Source organism: Myotis daubentonii, chromosome 12 (genome assembly GCF_963259705.1).
Source record: "Myotis daubentonii chromosome 12, mMyoDau2.1, whole genome shotgun sequence".
NCBI classification, from domain to species: domain Eukaryota; kingdom Metazoa; phylum Chordata; class Mammalia; order Chiroptera; family Vespertilionidae; genus Myotis; species Myotis daubentonii.
Window position 1 is genome coordinate 25,469,964 of NC_081851.1, and position 13,581 is coordinate 25,483,544.

Genomic DNA, 13,581 nt, shown 5'->3' on the forward strand with positions numbered 1-13,581 from the left:
CTGCCTCCTACACACCTCCTACTGGGGATGTGCCCACAACTGATTCCTTGACCGGAATCGAACCTGGGACCCTTCAGTCCGCAGGCCGACACTCTATCCACTGAGCCAAACTGGTTAGGGCAGCCGTGGGCAAACTACGGCCCGAGGGCCGGATCCGGCCCGTTCGGCTGTTCTATCCGGCCCGCGGAGCCGAAAGAGCGGAGGGTTCTCTTGCTCTCCCCTCCGCTCCTTCACCAGCAGCAGTGTTCTCATGTATTAGTTCACACAAACACTCCATCCATGCTTTTGTTCCGGCCCTCCGGTCCAGTTTAAGAACCCATTGTGGCCCTCGAGTCAAAAAGTTTGCCCGCCCCTGGGTTAGGGTCTTTCTTTTTATTTTTACTTTATTTTTTAAAATAATTCTTTATTGCTGAAAGTATTACATATGTCCCCTTTTCCCCCCATCGACCCCCTCCAGGCCCTCACCATCCCATTGTCTGTGTCCATGGGCCATGCATACACCAGCATCCTTTCTTAATATTTTATTTGGCAAGATGGCAATTCACTGAAACATCAACTTTATTATTCCTACCGTAATATTAATTTGCTTTGTCATTTTGCATCAGTTTACGTAGAACATAAAAACAAAAAAGTGAGATACAGAGTTAGAAGAAAAGTACCGAGTATTTTCTCTAAAAGCTGGGATGATGATGATTCTTCTTCTTTTTTTTGTTTTTTGTATTTTTTTCTTAAAATTTTTTTACTTTCTTTTTACAAACCTCGTGTCGAGGGCCGACTTTCAGTAGATCACAGCGAGGGAACTGCTCTGCTGTGTACGAAACCCCGACCCAGAAGCCGGTCGTCTACGAATGGTTTAGCACCAGGTTTCCCACGAATGTGGCGTGAAGGGGAGGGGCGGCCCCCTTTCCAGCCGCACCTCGTTTCCCAGGACTCCAAAAGCTGGGATTCTTAAACCTGAAGTTGGGTCTGTGGGCAGAGTTCAGGGGCTTGAGGAACTTGGATGAAGAACATCTTTATTTTCCATAGTCTCAAAACCTTTTCCTTCAATTATGAATATCAGCAACAAACCACAGTAGGTTAGCACTGCTCCTACCTTTGTCCCCAGCAGAAAGCACGGGCATTCTCACATCACATTACAGGACTTGCAGATCCCTAGCAATATCATCTGTGCTCACCACCACTTCTAAGGTAGGGTATTTATTAGTCTTACCACTGGCTCTTGGTTTCTGCTTCACAAAATTAAAAAAAACATTTCTTATGACAATATTTCAATGTAATTTGGTTCCTTTGTAATCTTATAGTTTCATTTTAAGCATTTGAAAATGGTATTCGGAGAAACTTTTTCAGATGCCCACAGTGGTCCAGCGGCAAGGTTAAGGGACTTGGCTCTCTAAACTTACCATTGACAACAGATGCACCTTTAAAATGGAGACCATGCTAGATTAGATGTCCGTGGGAACGTAATGTGGAGGATAGGTTTTGAATGACCCAAACTAGAAGTGTTACTTTTGCTGAGCCCTCCTCCCAAAGCAGCAGGCCTTGGGCTGCAGAGGCAGAACTACTTGTATTTCTTCCTAGGGTCTAAGTTGGGCATCCATGGCCCCAGTCACCTTACTGAAATGACAGTCATGTTCTGGGTGGGCGGCGGCCCCTGTAGTTGCCCTCTTTGGGCAATTTGAAATGTAATTATTGGACCAATTCAGTTATTTTTTTTCTAGATAAAAGTATTTTGTTCTCTGATAATTCAGTTTGTTCCTGTTCATCTCCAGGGTCCTAGCATAGTGTACTTTGAAGATAGGCCATAAAAAAAGAAAAAAGAAAAAACAGATAAGCCATAACGTAGTTTTGCTTCATATCTGCACAGAACACATTCACTTTAAACTATATGCACTTGTCAAAAGGAAAGAGAGAAAAAAACACATTTAAAATAGTTCAGACAGTTCCAAATAACATCCCACTTACTGTATATATGATGCAGAATGTGGGGAGGATGGGTGCTGGACTCATGCTTTCAGTGATCTGGGTTCTTGCATCTCATAGTATGAGCATCTTGCTGCACTGAGTATGATTACAGTTACAGGTTGGGAGTGGGGTTTGGTACAATGTGTTTCCTAAATAAGCAGCTCTGCTCAGTTGAGAAAGTGGCAGTCAGTTCTAATGCTGCAACAAAACCATGTTAGACCTGCCTAAGGAATTTTCAAGGGAAACTTATTTATATATATATATATTTTATTTATCAACACTAATAAAAGAGAAAAATGGTAATTGGCGTACGACGATACCCTTTTCATTGGCTAATCAGGGTTATATGCAAATTAACTGCCAACTAAGATTGGCAGTTAACTGCCAACAAGATGGCGGTTAATTTGCATATGTAGGCACAATGCAGGGAGGCGAAAGGGAAAGCAGGAAGAAGCCCCCTGCCACTGACAGTGATCGGAAACCCAGGGGGGAGCTAAGAGCTGGGGGGCAGGGCAAAGGCAGCCCCCTAGCCATGATCGGAGAATCAGGCGCCTTTTCCACCCTGGCCAGTGATAGCAGGAAGTAGGGGTGGAGCCAGTGATGGGAGCTGGGCACGGTCGAAGCTGGCAGTCCCAGGAGTTAGGGGCCCCTTGCCTGGGCCTAAAGCGGAGCCCACGATCGCGGGGCCGCTGCAGCTGTGGGTCCCCGCTGCCCAGGCCGAACGCCTAGGCCAGAGGCATCAGGCCTGGGCTGGGGGCAGAACCAGTGATGGGGGGAAATGAGGGTCCCCTGCACAGGCCTGATGTCAGGCCTGGGCAAGGGGCCGATCCTGCAATTGGAGGGTGATGGGGGTCAACGCCTGAGGGTTCCCAGTATGTGAGAGGGGGCAGGCTGGGCTGAGGGCCCCACCCCCACCCCCACACCCAGTGCACGAATTTCGTGCACCGGGCCCCTAGTCTATGTATATAATTCACATTCTATAAAATTCAGCATGGGAGGGTTAACATTAGTTGATTTTAATCTTGCAGATTATAGAGGACAATGCTTTAAAATAGTGTTTTGGAGTAGTAAGGACCCTACAGATGCATAAACTTTTTACTTATCCTTAAATTATGATTTTGGTAGATACACAGTGCTTCATTGAATAATGATTTAATCAACAAATGTAATTCATGAAAAGTTACTGTTCTTATTAATTTTTTCTGCCTTGTGTCTTCTTTTGAGGATCTAATAAAAATGCTCTTATGCACAGAAACAGTCTTACAATTTTGTTGGGGGCAGGGTGATGGGAGATGGTTCATGGATTTCTTTGAGCATCACCTTGAACCTTAGATTAAGAGTGCCTACTCTGGCCCGGGCTGGTGTTGCTCACTGGTTAGAGCCTTGGCCTGCACACTGAATGGTCTCAGGTTCGATTCCTGGTCAAGGGCATGTACCTGGGTTGCTGGTTTGATCCCTGGCCTCCCTCCTTTCTCCCAACCTCCCTCCCTTCCACTTTTTCTAAAAATCAATGGAAAAAATATCCCTGGGTAAGGATTAACCAAAAAATCCAAACAACCAAAAAAGAGTACCTACTCTGGATAATGATCATTATTGTATGTGACTTTTTACCTTTGAATTTAATGTCACTTGTTTCTGTATTTGATCCTGTTGGCCTGTCCTACGACAATAATAGTAGTTACTCATGTTTACATAATTCAGACCTTTTTTTGGCACTGATGGTATTTGGCTCCTTCTATAGAATGTCCCCAAAAATGTATACACACTTTAACAGCTGATAGTTCAATTTTGAAAATGAAATGCATTTTTTAAAAAAATTATTTTTATTGATTTCAAAGAGGGAGGGAGGGGGAGAGAGAGAGAGGCATCAATTATGAAGAGAATCACTGATCGACTGCCTCCTGCATGCCCCACAACTGGGGATCGAGCCTGAACCTGGGCATATGCCCTGACTAGGAATTGAACTGTGACCTCCCGGTTCATAGGTCGACACTCAGCCACTGAGCCACACCGGTAGGGTAAAAATGAAATGCATTTAATAAACCCTGCCACGCTGAAACCGGTTTGGCTCAGTGGATAGAGCGTCGGCCTGCGGACTGAAAGGTCCCAGGTTCGATTCCGGTCAAGGGCATGTACCTGGGTTGTGGGCATATCCCCAGTAGGAGATGTGCAGGAGGCAGCTGATTGATGTTTCTCTCTCATCGATGTTTCTAACTCTCTATCTCTCCCTTCCTCTCTGTAAAAAATCAATAAAATATGTTTAAAAAAATAAATAAATAAACACTGCCTTTATAGTTATGCAAAGTGTGTATATACATGTTTTGGAGCCACCCTATATTTTTAAAAAATTAATTTATTTTCCAAGTACATTTGACGTACAATATTCGTTTCAGGTGCCCAGCATACTGATTATTATGAACCTTATAAAGCAATTGCCCCAAAACTAGTAATGAAAACTTTTTGTTCAGATTGCAGGTGAGAAGAAGTCAGCTCAGTGGCGCACAGTGGAAGGTGCACTGAAGGAACGCAGAAAGGCAGTAGATGAGGCTGCCGATGCCCTTCTCAAAGCCAAGTAATTACTCATGGACTTTAACAAGTAATTAGGGCCGCCTGGTGGCTTTCTTTGGGCTGGGTTTTCTTTGTATTGTCTGTCCAGAAAGAGGAAGCAGAGAAACCCTTTCCTCCCTCTCCACCTGTTCTTGATTTGTATTGGTATTAGGAACACACGTTTAAAAAGGAGGGATGGAATGAAATATAATTAGGCCAAAATAAGTTTGATAGAAACCTATAAAAGAGATCTTGTGAGAAGCAGTTTTTCTTTGGGTTATTGCTTAGGTGATGCTTCTCCAAAGAATTACTGAGCTTCTGCCATAATTTCAAGATTTTTCTTGGATATTTTGAGCAGTTTTATTAGAATTTAGAGAGTATCTCACAATCTCTTTGCCTTAATTACCTAAGTAGTTATATATAAATATAATGGGTTAGTTTTATGCCACCTTGACCTCGATTTCTGGAGGTTAGCTAAAACTAGGATCCAGCACGCAAACCAAATACAAGATCAACCTCTGATGATAGAAACCTACTTACATTTGAATAAAGGTTCTCATCAACATAATGGAATCGTTATATGTCATTCAAAATTTTGCTGTCTCCCTTAGTGCCTGTTAGGAGATTTAAGACATTTGCTTACATTACTCCAGACCAGGGGTGGGGAATGTCCAGCCAAAGAAAATTTGGTCTGCCCCCGCCCAGGCATTAGGGGTGAGTTAATGAAATGTTTGACCAAATATAGCAGGCTAATTTTAAAGTTGATCATTTTGTATGGCCCGCAAATGATGTTATAAAGTAACTAAAAGGCCCTTGGCAGAAAAAGGTTCCCCACCCCTGCTCTAGACCATGAATCAGGGCTCTGGGTCTATGTTTTGTGGTGGGCAGACCATAGTCCTCTGGCCTATGAAACATTCTGAATAGTGAGGGCTCCCGGCACTGGCTATTTGCTCATTGAGCTCTTTGGCCTCCTCCCTTGCTTTTGCCTTATTGACAGAGGAGTCAGCCTAATCCTTGCAAAAGCCGCCATTTGGAGTGGTCTTCGTGTGGCAGGCACTATGCCAGGTACTGACCTCTGTTCATGCAAGCGTGCGCAGCAGAGGAGAGGCTGACTTGGAGCAGAATCCAGGTCTCCTGTTTGGCGGCCTCCGTCTTTCCTGTGCACCAGGCCACTTCTCTGGGTCCCTCTGGGAAGTCTAGCTTCTGACCGAGGTGTTTTCAGTTGTTGGCAAGGACAGCTTCTCTGTCTACTGACTGAGAAGGCATTGAGTAATTTTTTTTCCCAAAAAACTTTAAAACAGTTGAATGTTGTATTTAAACTCTTTAAAAAAGTTGACAAGGAATAATACTAAATCATTGTTTTGTCTTATTGGTTTTCAGAGAACAGTTGGAGAAGATGAAAAGTGTCATTGAAAATGCAAAGAAAAAAGAGGTTGCTGGGGCCAAACCTCATATAACTGCTGCAGAGGGAAAACTTCACAACCTGATAGTTGATCTGGATAATGTGGTTCAAAAGGTGGGGTTTTAGGTCGTTTATAAGTATTTTTTACTTTTAAATAATATCCTTTAGACAAAAGATTTTAAAAATTCAGGAAAATAATAAATTCCTACCATATCTGTCCCTTTTCCCCTGCAAAGAATATAAGTTGTTACAAATTTTACAAACTTGAGTTGGAAACAAAGTGGATTGCTCAGTATTGTTATTTTTTATAATAGGTAACATTTTTGGTTATGGTTGTTACCACTTAAAACTTCCATTGTAGCAGAACTTCGGTCTGCGCCTGTGATCTGTGTGGGTAGTTTCCTGGGAGCCCGAGAAAGAGATACACGGGCACGGTAGGCTGGGAGAGGGCTTGCCCGAGGTATTGGAATAGAATTAGAAGGAAACAAAGACACGGCTTACGTTTCTTCTCCTGAGCTTTAGATCTCTCTCTGTATTGTTTATGGTTTCCCAACCACATGTAAAGAAATAGATGAATATAACTTCTGTTTTTTAGAACATGTATTTGTCACTGTAACCACGTAACCCTTGTGTTTGTTTAGGTTGAAGCCGCTCAGTCTGAGGCTAAGGTTGTGTCTCAGTATCATGAGCTTGTGGTCCAAGCCCGGGATGACTTTAAGCGAGAATTGGACAGTATCACTCCAGAAGTCTTGCCAGGGTGGAAGGGAATGAGTAAGTATAACTGAAGTGTTGGCACTTTTCTTTTTTCATTTTTAAACAACAGATAGACTAAACTGACTTCAACTCCATTCATCTAGTCCAAACCCCTCTGACATGCATATCTCATTTGGCATACAGTACAGTGTTTCCAACGTTTTATTTCAGTCACTGGTGTGACTGGTAACGCACTGTGACAGTACTCCCATGGTTTTAGCCATAGTGAACATAAGTTCTAGCCAGTGTTTGATTCCATAACCCATGATTCCAACCTGGTCTCTGCTAGTCAAAAAAAAAAGTTGTTTTGTTTTTTTATTGATAGCCAAGTGAATGAGAGTGATATTATAACCTTGATTCTGTTTGAATATAATATATATGTAAAATTATTCAATACCTTTGGTACTTTAAAAATCTTCATAATGAATTACTTAAGGTGCCCCTTACTGCTCTGTGACAACACTGTGGTTGAGAACTCCCCCAGGAACACTGCAGTGAGAAGGAAATTGGCTCTGAGGCTCTTGCCTTGCAAATGGCTCAGATTGCAGGGAACTTTGATGGCTAAGCAATTACACAGTGTACCTGCAGGGAATATATTTCATTTCCTGAAGTGCTCTACAGGTAGCAAGAATTGGAGGTTACCAGTCTCAACAAAATCAAAATACTACTTAAATGTCAGTGTCTGTTGGAAACTGAACATCAGGTAGGACCTGAAGAACTGGTGTGAAGGTGTCAAGGTTGCATCATGGAACCATGGCTGGTCCAAGTAGCTAAGGTAAAAAAGACCAGTGCAGGAATTTTGTCTGCATTGTGGCCAGCCAGGCAGATTTAATGACAAGGCAGTCAAAAATTAACTCAGACATTTAGTATTTTTAATTCAGTTTATTGACTTAAGAAGGAGACATCAGACTCATGTTAAAGACAAAAATAAAAGCAGGAGAAAGACACGCAGTTCAGTCTGGGAACAGTGGTTCTTGTTTCCAAAGAGGGAGTGTGGACAGACTACCCTGAGCAGGTAGTGAAGCCACTTCTGCACATTTCCCTCCTCGGAATTTCTCCCGGGCTGAGCTTCACTCAGGTACCTTGTTATCACCCCAGAGACCTTCCCTCTTCATCTTACTCCAGAAGTCACTCTACCACATTACATTATCTTATCCTTTTGAAATTCTTTCTTACTGGTTTTTGTGCATCTGTGACATTGGAAGATAGTGTGGAGTCTCGGCTGGCTGAAATAAATGCAATAGGTTGAAAGGGCAGGATAGGGACAGGTTGTGTCTGTGGAGAGTTAGTTATGAGTGCTATCCCTAGGAATTTGCATTCTCTCATTTAAAGTACTGCCTTTGGTCTTCTTACTAGGCTAAATTCTGCTAATTTTTTTAAAAAATATATTTTATTGTTTTTTTACAGAGAAGAAGGGAGAGGGATAGAGAGTTAGAAACATTGATGAGAGAGATCGATCAGCTGCCTCCTGCATGCCCTCCAGTGGGGATGTGCCCACAACCCAGGTACATGCCCTTGACCGGAATTGAACCTGGGACCCTTCAGTCCGCAGGCTGATGCTCTATCCACTGAGCCAAACCGATTCAGCAATTCTGCTAATTTTTGCATGTCTGCCTTAGATTTTTTTTTTTAATTGTTTAAAGTATTACATGTCTCCTTTTTCCCCCTGATTAACCCCTCCCCCTCCACTCCCATCCCCCAGCACATGCCCTCACCCCCTACTCTCCGTGTCCATTGGTCATGCTAATATGCATGTATACAAGTCCTTTGGTTGATCTCTTGAAACCCCTCCCCCGCCTTCTCCCCGAGGTTGGACGTTCTGCTCAGTGCCATCTTGTCTCTGGATCTATTTTTGTTCATCAGTTTATGTTGATCATTATATCCCACATATGAGTGAGATCATGTGATATTTATCTTTCTCCGACTGGCTTATTTCACTTAGCATAATGCTCTCCAGTTCTATCCATGCTGTTGGAAATGGTAAAAGTTCCTTCCTTTTTATAGCATCGTAGTATTCCATTGTGTAGATGTACCACAGTTTTTTTACCACTCATCTGCTGATGGGCACTTAGGCTGTTTCCAAATCTTAGCTATGGTAAATTGTGCTGCTATGAACATAGGGGTGCATATATCCTTTCTGATTGGTGTTTCTGGTTTCTTGGGATATAGTCTTAGAGGTGGTGTTACTGTGTCAAATGGGAGTTCCATTTTTAACTTTCTGAGGAAACTCCATACTGTTTTACACAGTGGCTGCACCAGTCTGCATTCCCACCAGCAGTGCACAAGGGCTCCCTTTTCTCTACATCAGAGGTCCTCAAACTTTTTAAACAGGGGGCCAGTTCACTGTCCCTCAGACATTCCACACGTGCGCACAGCGGGCCCGGGCGAGTCGGCTGCTAAGCAGGACAGGCAGCAGCGGCAACAACACCCGGTGGGCTGGATAAATGTTTTCGGCGGGCCGCATGTGGCCCGCGGACCGTAGTTTGAGGACCCCTGCTCTATATCCTCGCCAGCACTTGTCATTTGTTGATTTGTTGATGGTAGCCATTCTGACAGGTGTGAGGTGGTATCTCATTTTGATTTGCATCTCTAGGATTGCCGGGAGCCCGTCCATCCTTGCTGTTTCAAGGGACCTGGCATATATGGCATACTGTTCTTAATATGTTTGCTCACCTTCTTGGCACTATGTGTTTTAACCAAGGTCATCTCTCTGAGAAAGGTTGTTTCCCCAGGTAGGGATTTTCCCCTGAAGTTAGGTAGGGAATAAAACCCCTTAACTAAGTGCCAGGCGAGTAATTAATCACTTTAACTATGAACAATCATGCTTAAGCTACATAATCTTTACTCCCTGGAATGGAGATAAGAAACGCCCTAACCTTTGGAATAGAGATTGATAGGATTGGAATCAACTGGTATAAATACAGATGTAACAAGACAACAGGACACAGAACTTAGAAGACAGAACCAAGAGAACAGAACCTAAACAGAAACTGGCTACAGAACCTAGACACAGGAACCTAGAGACAGAACCTACACACAGAACCTAGAGACAGAACCTAGGGAGAGAACATGGCAAAAGATCCTGGACAGAACCTGGCTACAGAACTTGGTTGGAGAACCTAGACAGAACCTGGCTGAAGAACCCGGCTACAGAACCTGGCAACCGAACCTGGCTGGAGAACCTAGCGAGAGAACATGGCTACAGAACCTGGCTGGAGATCCTGACCAGAACTTGGCTAGAGAACCCAACCATGCTGATCAACTGAACGCTGCCTCCGAGTCTTTCCCTCTTCGCTGACTCCATCCACACCTTTGGGGACCCCTGGACCTGCTGGGGTAGGACCCCAGCATAGGATTAGTGACTTTGAGCATGTTTTCATATGTCTCACGGTTCAGTATGTCCTCTTTCAAAAAGTGTCTACTTAGGTCTTCCCATTTTTTTATTGGATTGTTTATCTTTTGTTAAGTTGTATGAGTGAAGTTTTTAACTTTTTAAAAATTCTTTTGCTGATTTTGAAAATGCCCATTGTAAAACATGAAACATTAAAGCAGTTGTTCCCAACCCAGTCATTTTTGTTACCCCACCTTCCCCAAAGGACATTGGCAATGTCTGAAGACATTTTATTTGCCACATTGGGGGTTGCTACTGGCATCTAGTGGGTACAGGCCAGAGATGCTACTACATATCCTACAGTACCGCTAGCCCCTCACAACAAAGAATTAGCTGGCCAGAGTTTTAGTAGTAACGAGGTTGAAATACCCGGCATTAAAGAAATGTATCATGTACAAAAGGAAAGTCCTCTACAATGCTATCTCTGAAATTTTCTTTTTTTGCACAACCTCCATTTAATGTTTTATTAATTTAATTATTTTAAAATATATTTTTATTGATTTCAGGGAGGGGGAGAAAGATAAAAACATCAATGATGAGAGGGAATCATCCATCAGCTGCCTTCTGCACGTCCCACACTGGGGATCGAGCCCGAAACCCAAGCATATGCCCTGACCAGGAATCGAACCACGACCTCCTGGTTCATAGGTCAATTAGTAACCACTGAGCAACTCTGGCTGGTCAATTTTAAAAAGATTACATATTCCCATAATACAAAATTTAAAAGGGGCAAATGGCCTATGGTGAAGTTTCCTTTTTCTTGTCCACAGCCAGTTTTCCTCCAGTTCTTGTGTAATCTGGAGATAGTGAAGTATTCTGTGATTATCTCAGCCCTTAATGCAGTGGTTCTCAACCTTGGCTGCACATTAGAATCACCTAGGAATCTTTTTAAAATTCTGATTTCTGGGCCTCATCCTCCGGAAATTCTGTTTCTTTGTTAAAGAGTGAGGCCACAACATTCGTAACAAAGAAACAGAATTTCCGGAGGATGAGGCCCAGAAATCAGGATTTTAAGATTCCCGGGTGATTCTAATGTGCAGCCAAGGTTGAGAACCACTGCCTTAATAGATATCCTCACCTCTGGAATCTGAGCTCATTTAAGACCTATCCCAAACTTGTTAGTACTGGTTTGTGTTATCAGTTATTTTACTCTTATTAGTCTTATTTCCCTAAGTTATAAATGTTCTGGTGATATTCATGTCTAATACCTTTTCTGTGTTCTCCATAGCTGAACATAGTGTCAAATACAAAATAATAGCTAACATTCTTGAGCATTAGTATATGTCTAGCACTGTGTTCTAATTGCTTCACTGGTATCAACTTATTTAGATTTCATTATAGTCCTATAAGGTAAGTGTTTTTGTTATGCCCATTTTATAAATTAGATGAGAAAATCGACACACAGAGAGGTTAAGTAATTTGCCCAAGGTTGGAGATAGAGCCAGGATTTCATTCTTACCCACTAGCCTCGCTGTTCTCTCTGCCTTTCAGGTGTTTGAGAAGTGATTGATGTGATTGTAATAAGGAGTGAAATTTGTTTTTATGAGGTTGCAGGTATAGGGAGGGATGCCGAAGGACAAGGAAGCTAGTTAAAAGCTGCTGGAGTAATCTGAGGGTGAGTGATATGGGCCTCCTAGTATGCGTGCCAGGGGCATTGCAAATGAACAGGAATAAAACATCATCGCAGTCATCTAGCGATTGATTTGTTGAACCACAAGTTATAGTATCTTGTGAAGTTGATTATGTGAATACTTCCTGATCCAGCAGTTCAACTTCTAGTTATATATGTGATCTAGAAGACTCACATGGGTGCCAGGAGAGTCATGAAAATGTTCTTAGCAGCACTGTTTTTAAGAGCAGAAAAACTGGAAACAGCTCAGTGTCTCAGATACAGCAGTACAAACGAATGAACCAGAACTCTGTCTCTCAAACGTAGATGTTAAGAAAAACAAAGAGTTGCAGAAAAATACATAGAGTAGAATACCACTTATATGAAGCTTAAGAACATGTGGAACAAAACCATACATTGTTTAAGGGTGCATACATACGTAAAGTATAACAAAATGAGTGAGAAACACCCCTGTGGGGGAGGGGCAGGGGAGCCATCAGGAAGCCGCTGTTGCCGGGACCCGGAGGAGGGTGCAGGCTGTGAACGGTGAGTTCACACAGCAGCTTGTGCCGTGGTGGGGAGCGTCATCCAAACTGTGCAGTGTTTTCCTTCCCATTGAACCCGGCGGGCGTGGTTCTCAGTGTGGTTTGTACAGATCAAATGCAACTTTCATGTGAGCTCACGGTTTTCAGATTTCCAAAGAAGAAAGATCAATTTCTTAATTGTTTGAAATGTTAGGAGAAGCCTAGTATTGAGAACAGAGTTAGGACTGTGTCGTTGTGAAATACTTTATGAACCAATGCCAGTGGAGGGTGAGAGTTACAGCTTCTATGTAAACACTAAATTGATTGCTTTAGCAAAAATAGAGATGAGTGCCTAGAAATGAAAACTCCTTTCATCTCCTCTTACTTTCTAAGATGTTAGAATTTACCTTGATTTATAGTTTTACAGTCCTTTAAATTTTTAGGAAATAAACTATTATTTTGCTTCCCAATATTAATGTTTTTTTCTGTTTGTTCCTCATTCTTTCTTGTTTCCTTTGGGATATTTCTATTATTAATGATTAATAGCTGAAATATGTATATCTTTTTTAAAAAATTGTTTTTCTTTTCTTTGTAGCTGTTTCTGACCTAGGTGAGTAATTATGTGTCTTCTATGTTTCAAGGCTTTTGAGTCTTAAAAGACTGAAGTCTTTTTGTTTTGCCTATGATTCTTCTACTAAACCATCTAAATAATATAAAGTAGAATTATGTTGCATGTGAGAAATCTGATTTGGATGTTTTTGTCATCCATGTTCTCTCATCAACAAAAATGTTTCACCAAGTGATTGGAAACCTGTATGGGGTGTGTGTGTATGTGTGTGTTTTAAGCTTTTATTTTGTAAAATTTTAAATAGTAAAAAGTCAGAAGAAAACTATAATGAACTCCTTTGGACCCATCACCCAACTTCACCAGTGATCAATACATGGCTAGTTTTGTCAATTTCCACAGCTTATTTTGAAGCAGATTCCAACTATTATATCCTATTACAAATACTTTCAGTATATTTTAAAAAAATAACATAATCATTATACCATTACCACACCTAAAACAGTAATAATTCCTTAATGTCATCAAATGTCTATTCAGTGTTCAAATATGCCCAGTTTTTTTTATAAAATGAGTTGTTTTAATTGTTCTATTTGAATCAATCTACAAAGGTTTTACACATGTTGAATTTGGTCAATAAATCTCTTACCCCCACTTGGTTTTTGCTTTTTAGTCTATTATAAAGTTGAATCATATATCACGTAGTATATATCACATTCTGTGTTTTTCTGTTAGAGCCATAATTCTTAATCTATGGTAATATAGTAGGACACTTTTGGATTATGAAATTAGGGGGAAAGCAGTGTTTAAGCCTAAATCAGAATCTTT

At 41.7% G+C, this 13,581-nt stretch overlaps 1 protein-coding gene across 14 annotated transcripts in view; it reads left to right on the plus strand.

Moving 5' to 3' along the window:
• The window catches only part of IMMT (inner membrane mitochondrial protein), a 54,169-nt gene that overhangs the window by 33,721 nt on the left and 6,867 nt on the right, over positions 1 to 13,581 (plus strand). For 8 of the 14 annotated variants that reach the window (XM_059659235.1, XM_059659236.1, XM_059659238.1 and 5 more), the window contains 4 exons: positions 4,431 to 4,534; positions 5,890 to 6,025; positions 6,553 to 6,682; positions 12,784 to 12,798. In XM_059659235.1, coding sequence (XP_059515218.1) covers positions 4,431 to 4,534; positions 5,890 to 6,025; positions 6,553 to 6,682; positions 12,784 to 12,798 — 385 coding nt within the window. Of the gene's footprint in view, positions 1 to 4,430; positions 4,559 to 5,889; positions 6,026 to 6,552; positions 6,698 to 12,783; positions 12,799 to 13,581 lie in introns of those variants that run through there. The other 6 variants (XM_059659237.1, XM_059659240.1, XM_059659244.1 and 3 more) reach the window with 3 other exon arrangements.